At 43.1% G+C, this 6,354-nt stretch overlaps 1 protein-coding gene across 1 annotated transcript; it reads right to left on the bottom strand.

Annotated features, from left to right (window-relative positions):
* Nucleotides 1-880: 880 nt before the first annotated feature.
* LOC122710135 (salivary lipocalin-like) lies at nt 881-6,092 on the bottom strand. The gene is made up of 7 exons (XM_043927726.1): nt 5,837-6,092; nt 5,334-5,470; nt 3,875-3,948; nt 2,790-2,894; nt 2,329-2,430; nt 2,084-2,133; nt 881-1,146 (listed from the first exon to the last, which is right to left on the bottom strand). The coding sequence occupies exons 1-6, from the start codon at nt 5,933-5,935 to the stop codon at nt 2,096-2,098; spliced, it is 555 nt and encodes a 184-aa protein (XP_043783661.1). The 5' UTR covers nt 5,936-6,092; the 3' UTR covers nt 881-1,146; nt 2,084-2,095.
* Nucleotides 6,093-6,354: the final 262 nt, after the last annotated feature.

Genomic DNA, 6,354 nt, shown 5'->3' with positions numbered 1-6,354 from the left:
CAAGGGGGAATAGGTGGTGGGGGGGATAGAATGGGATTTGGGATTAGCAAATGTAAGCTACCATATACAGAATGTATAAATAATAAGGTTCTATTTAACACAGGGAACTATATTGAATATCCTGTGATAAACCATAACGGAAAGAAATATGAAAAAGAATGTGTGTGTGTGTGTGTGTATATATATACAGAATAGGGAAAGGGAGGGTGTTAGTGATTCTTTTCCTGTTTTTTTCTATTGTTAATCCCATCTTAGCCTGCCCCAACTGAGCCTATGAAAAGAAGAGTGGAAGCAATGAAGGATGCTAGGATGTATATATATATATATAACAGAATCACTTGTCTGTACAGCAGAAATATTGTAAATCAACTATACTTTTTTAAAGTAATAAAATTAAAAATAAAATTTTGTAAATGAAGACTTTGAAATTAATAACAGCTTATAATAATATTTTCAACTTAGACATCATAGATGTGTTTCTGCAAAATAAAAGCATTTGCCATACCAGAAAAAGAAAGAAAGGACACTGACCATCTCAGAGGATGGATGAGTTAGAGAAGCTGGGGTGTAAAGGCGTATCCTAAAACATGTTGAGCTGGTGTCAGCCCCAGCAGCAACTCTCTTTCAGTACCCCCACTGAAAAAGAGAATTCTAGGATGCAGCAATTTCTAGGGCAAGTCTTACAGTTTATCAGGTCACTAAGAAATGGGCAACTCAGAAGACAAGTAGCACTCGCTGGGACAGAGAATGACTGCAGACGAGGGAAAAGCCTGAAACTCAGGGAAGGTTCTGAGAGGCTAGGGGAAGAGTATGGTCACGAGGCCTCATTTTCTTCCTGCCACCCCCATGTCTCTTACATAAACGAAGAAAAACCACATGATTGATTGCAAGGCAAATCATTTATTGAACAGGTTGAGGAAGGTTTTATTCATGGCACTGTTGTCCTGAATGGGGCAAAGGGAATCGGAAATCTGGAGGAAACTTTGATTCTCGGTGAGCTGCTAAGTGTTCCTAGATAATTAGGGAATATCCTGAAGATGCAGAGACGGTGCCTTCACATGCGATAGTGATGGAAGTCAGGTCCCAGCACTTGTCATAAGATGGGAACCATGGAAGAGAAGATTCTGGAGCCCAAATCAGGTGGCACTAAATAAGCAAATGAGAATGAGAACACAAAAGCATATTAAGTGCTTCTCAGATTGAACTGAGGATAAAGAGAATTTCTATTTCCAAAAATACATTGAAGAAATAGTCACCAACCTGCATTCTAACCCATGCTATTTGCCAGAATAGGGAAAGGGAGGGTGTTAGTGATTCTTTTCCTGTTTTTTTTCTATTTTTGATCCCATCTTAGCCTGCCCCAACTGAGCCTATGAAAAGAAGAGTGGAAACAATGAAGGATGCTAGGCTTCTTTCTGCCATCCTCAGCACTGATAGTTTTAAAGTGTCTTTGACAAATTGACAAAAGCCATAGCAATCTTTTATTAAATGCTGACTTTATGTAAGCCATAGTTGCTAAGACTTTCACTTACATTATCTGAATGAAGCCACACAATAAGTCTGAGACAGGAAACAGAGGAGGAAACTCAAGAGTCTATTTTCTAGGTTGGAGGACAACTGGGAGCTCAGACAGCTCTGTTTCCAGATTACAAGTTAAGGATGTGCAGAGATTGGAGGGAGAAATCTTTTCCATATATTGAAGGGTGAGATGGGCTTTCAGGATTAGAAGATGGACTACAAACACAGAATGTATTTGAGTTTCATATTCACATCCTTTTCCCGTTTAAAACTGTAAGTCGAATACTGATTTTTCCCACATTATCAATTACTGAGCCCTTTTCTTCAGCATTATATCCACACTAATTCTGTAAGGTAGACATCATTGTTCCCCTTTTAATTGGTGTGTCATTTGCTAAAAAGCTCATGGCAGGAGTAGATCCTGAACCCAGGTCCTGTAACTCCAAATTTCAAGCTCTTCCTACCAAATTATCTTTACTGTGATTTTTTAAATCTTCTACTGTAAACCCCTAATGCTTCTGGAAGGTACTGAACCCTGGGCCGCCGCGTCTCCAGCAGAGCTCACCAAACTGCAGCCCTAGGCCACTCCATTCCCTCGCGCCTGGAAGCAGCGATCTGTAGAGGCAGAGAAGAGCACATTCAAACTCCAACCCCAGTGTATTTCCCAGAACGAAACCAGATGGTTTTCCAGGTTAGGACAAAGGGGACTGAATGGGGGTATTAACTCCTCTTGGATTTCTCCCTTCAGTAACATTCCTACTCAGCAACATGGGACTTTAGGCAGAGAAAGCCAGAGATAGCTCAACTTACCCTCTTGGGTCAGGTCAATCACGTTTTCCTTAACAACTCCATACTTCTGGCAAATTTCCACAAACTTGTTCTTGAGTTCTGGGCTTGTATCTGGTTCTCGGGCTGTGGGAAGAGTAACAAGGAGAGCTTTGTCCTGTTTCCTGGTGACTGAGGCTCATGAGAGGGGTGGGTCTCCGGCCGAGTGGGAAAGGGAATGGAACTGATTGCGTGCTTAGGCACAAGTCTCAGGGATGGAAAAAAGTCTTTCTTGAACGTGACACCTTTAGGATATCTTTCTGGCACAATGAGAGAATCATCATCTTCCCATCACTGAGCCTGAGAGATTTTACCAAAGGGGAGCATCTGTCTTTAATGAGGAGAGAGGTCCCAGGGTACCATTGGGAGGTCCACTCTGTCTCCAGGCTTCCTTCCTTCCCTGGTCTCCCCACCCCAAGATGAGCGCCAGCGTGAAAATACTCTACCGTAGAGCTCTAGCACTTTGTACGAGTCGCTGAAGCTCTCAAGATAAAAAATAATATGGTGACTATAGTTCACTTCAAGTATGCGAAATATATTTTTTCCATCATCTGTGGAGAAAACAGAACACAGCTCAGAAGTTCTTCGGTCTGTGGGAAAGACGTGAAACCCTTTTACCTGTTCTCTCCCACAAAACAAATCCTGAAAGAAATAGTGATGTCTACTGCCTTCCATCTGCATCTCTCTAGGCATCTTGAGGCAATGACCACTAGGGGTAGAAAAATTCAGTCACAGAAGTAACTTCCCCTCTATCCTGACACCTGAGACTTACCTACCTCCTTCAACCATCTCTGCCAACTACGTGCCTCTGTGTTCTCTACAAGCCCCATTGGCCTTATATACCCAGTGCTATATCCTGAATGATACACTGTGGCAATGATCTTTTGACGTCGGAAAGTGGGGCAGGGAACTACCCTGCTGATCCAGCGGCTGAGAATCCATCTGCCAATGCAGTGGACACAGGTTTGATCCATGGTCCAAGAAGACTCCACATACCTCGCAGAAACTAAGACTGTATACTCTAGAGCCCACAGTCCCAACTACTAAGCCCATGAGGTGCAAGTGCTGAGCCTGAGAGTGCTAAAGCCATGAAGCCCATGATCCACAACAAGAGATAAGCCACCGCAATGAGAAGCCTGGGCGTTGCGACTAGAGAGTCCCCCCTGCTTGCTGAAACTAGAGAAAGCCTGAAAACAGCAAAGACTCGGTGTAGCAAAAATAAATAAATCTATTTTTTTAAGTAGGCAAAGAATGAGAAGCTGTCCTTCCAATTTGCTTTTTATTTTGCCAACTTCCTTTTGTTGCGGGAAGTACATATGACCAAGCTGCTTTCTCTGTCTGATGGTATTGCATGCCAGGCACTGGCTTTGACACACACACATTTCTGCCAAATTTAGGATATTGGCTATTAGATGGCCACATTAGATTATTATTATGCATATCAGGAACTGATCAAGATCCTGGACTTTAGCAAATTCCTTGCACTTGGGAGTAGAATTTAGAAAGATTTTTTTTAAAAAAACATACTCACAGCTAACAGTGGATACGCCATCCTCTCCTGTGCTGTCAGAAACCAAAGAAAGCTCAGTACACACTCCGTTTACCCTGTAAAACAGAATGAGCTGATGCCCAAGAGATCCTGATGGGATTGGCTCCCTCACATTCTACCTGAGTTTCCCATTCCACTGATTAGCTGTTGAACATTCTGGGTATGGTGTCCAAAGCACTTTTATTTACATTATTTCATTTCATTTGGTACTTTAGAATGAGTCCACGACTTCTTTCCCTATGTCTCTATCACCGCTTCCCACTATTACTATTATGACAGCCACTTGCCTAGAGAATTATCTGGGTTCTGACCCAGTGCCAACTTCTCAGATAGTGACTTACAAACATCATCTCACTTGATCCTCAGAAAAATACACAGAGAGAATTATGTCATTGTCTTTTACTCCAGAGAAGACTGAAGAAGAAACAGATGAATTTTCTTGGTAACTCGGAGATTCAAGAACTGGATCGGCTATTGATTCTGAATCTGGTGCTCTTAACCTGTGATGTCTTTCCATACTACTAATGATCTGACACCCCTCTACCCATTACCTCCTCAACTCCCACAGTAATCCAAGTCTATGCCCTGACCAGTAATGATGAAGAAGCTGAAGTTGAATGGTTCTATGAAGACCTAGAAGACCTTCAAGAACTAACACCCAAGAAAAGATGTTCTTTTCATTATAGGGGACTGGAATGCAAAAGTAGGAAGTCAAGAGATACCTGGAGTAACAGGCAAGTTTGGCCTTGGAGTACAAAACGAAGCAGGTCAAAGGCTTACAGAGTTTTGTCAAGACAACACACTGGTCATAGCAAACACCCTCTAACAACAACACAAGAGAAGACTCTACACATGGACATCACCAGATGGTCAATACTGAAATCAGACTGAATATATTCTTTGCAGCCAAAGATGGAGATGAATATATTCTTTGCAGCCAAAGATGGAGAAGTACAGTCATCAAAAACAAGACCGGGACTGACTGTGTCTCAGATCATGAACTCCTTGAGTTCAGATCAAGAACTCAATCTTCAAGAAAGATTGATGGCAGGAGGAGAAGGGGATGACATAAGATGAGATGGTTGGATGGCATCACTGACTTGATGGACATGAGTTTGAGTAAGCTCTGGGATTTGGTGTGGACAGGGTAGCCTGGCATCCTGCAGTCCATGGGGTCGCAAAGAGTCGGAAACGACTGAGTGACTGAACTGACCTGAACTCCCATTTACTTGTATCCCTGTCCCAGTTCTTATCTCCAAATCTAGAAAAGTCACAGGTTTAGGTTCATCAAGCCTTGGTGGACCCCAATGATGGGTCCCAATTTTAGGTACAGATGCAGAACGTATGCATACGTATGTGTCTGCGTGTTTGTGTGTAAAGGTCCAGGACCATATTCAGACTTCTATGTTTCCTTTCCCAAGCAAAAAAAACCCATACTTACTTTGTATGAAATTTAAATGACAATGAAGAATTTTCCAAGACATCGATGTGTTCCACAAAAACTCTCATGCTACCGTTTTCTTCTATCTTTTCCCTGTGGTCTGAGGCCAAGAGAATGGAATACCACTCCCCTGCAATCTAAAATAAATCAATAAAATGATTGTGTGAGAAAAGAGGAAAGGAATACAACATGAACCCTTGTCTCCTTGTACCCTGACCTCTGGGCCAGGACTCAACATAGTGATGTGAAGATGAAATTAGACTCGGGTCGACTGGTGCCATATCAAGGACACTTGCCACTGCTCACTGTTCCTCCTGTAAGTTGAAGCTTCCCCAAGTGTTGTCACCTTTTAACATGGCACCACTGCCCTTAGACCAAGGTTTGAAACCTCCCATTTCCTCTACTATGTCAAGGAACTCCTGCCCTCACAGATCGCCACCCTGCTTCAGAATCTTCCAAACTATGCTGCAAAATTCAAAGTCACTATGCTTCCCTGCCCTTACCTTTGGAATATCAAAGTTGCTTCTCACAACATCAGAGTTTCCCTCCTGGGCACAGACTAGGGTCAGCCCCAGACACAGCAGCAGCAGCAGCAGCTTCATCTTGGCAGGAGACAGCGCTGTCTTCTCTACTGTCACTGGGAGTGAGTCTCTTCCTGATGGTGGCTTGGCTCCCCAGGGCCCCTTTTTTTATATCCACTCCAGGTCCAGTTTACTGTCCTCAAGGCACCACCTCTGCTCCTCCCCCAGTGTGAAATGGGCTGTCATCCACTTTGGGCGAGGCCAAGGACTGAAATTTGGCAACTTCTGAAATTTGGCAACTTCATCGCTTTTCGATCTACTTAGTGACCTTAAATTTCTCAAAACACGTACTCTAGAAAAATAGTGGAGGCTTGAAAGGGCTGCCTTGTGGAACCAGATTTAATGGTGGATCTGGCTTAGAATCCAAAATCCAGCTACATGTGACAGAAAGGGAGTCTAACCAGGAAGTGGGCTGTTTGGAGACCCTGTGTCTCAGTGGA

The sequence above is a fragment of the Cervus elaphus genome, chromosome 16 (assembly GCF_910594005.1).
Source record: "Cervus elaphus chromosome 16, mCerEla1.1, whole genome shotgun sequence".
Taxonomy (NCBI): domain Eukaryota; kingdom Metazoa; phylum Chordata; class Mammalia; order Artiodactyla; family Cervidae; genus Cervus; species Cervus elaphus.
Note: the sequence above shows the minus strand (reverse complement) of the source record. Positions and strands in the feature narration are given on the sequence as shown.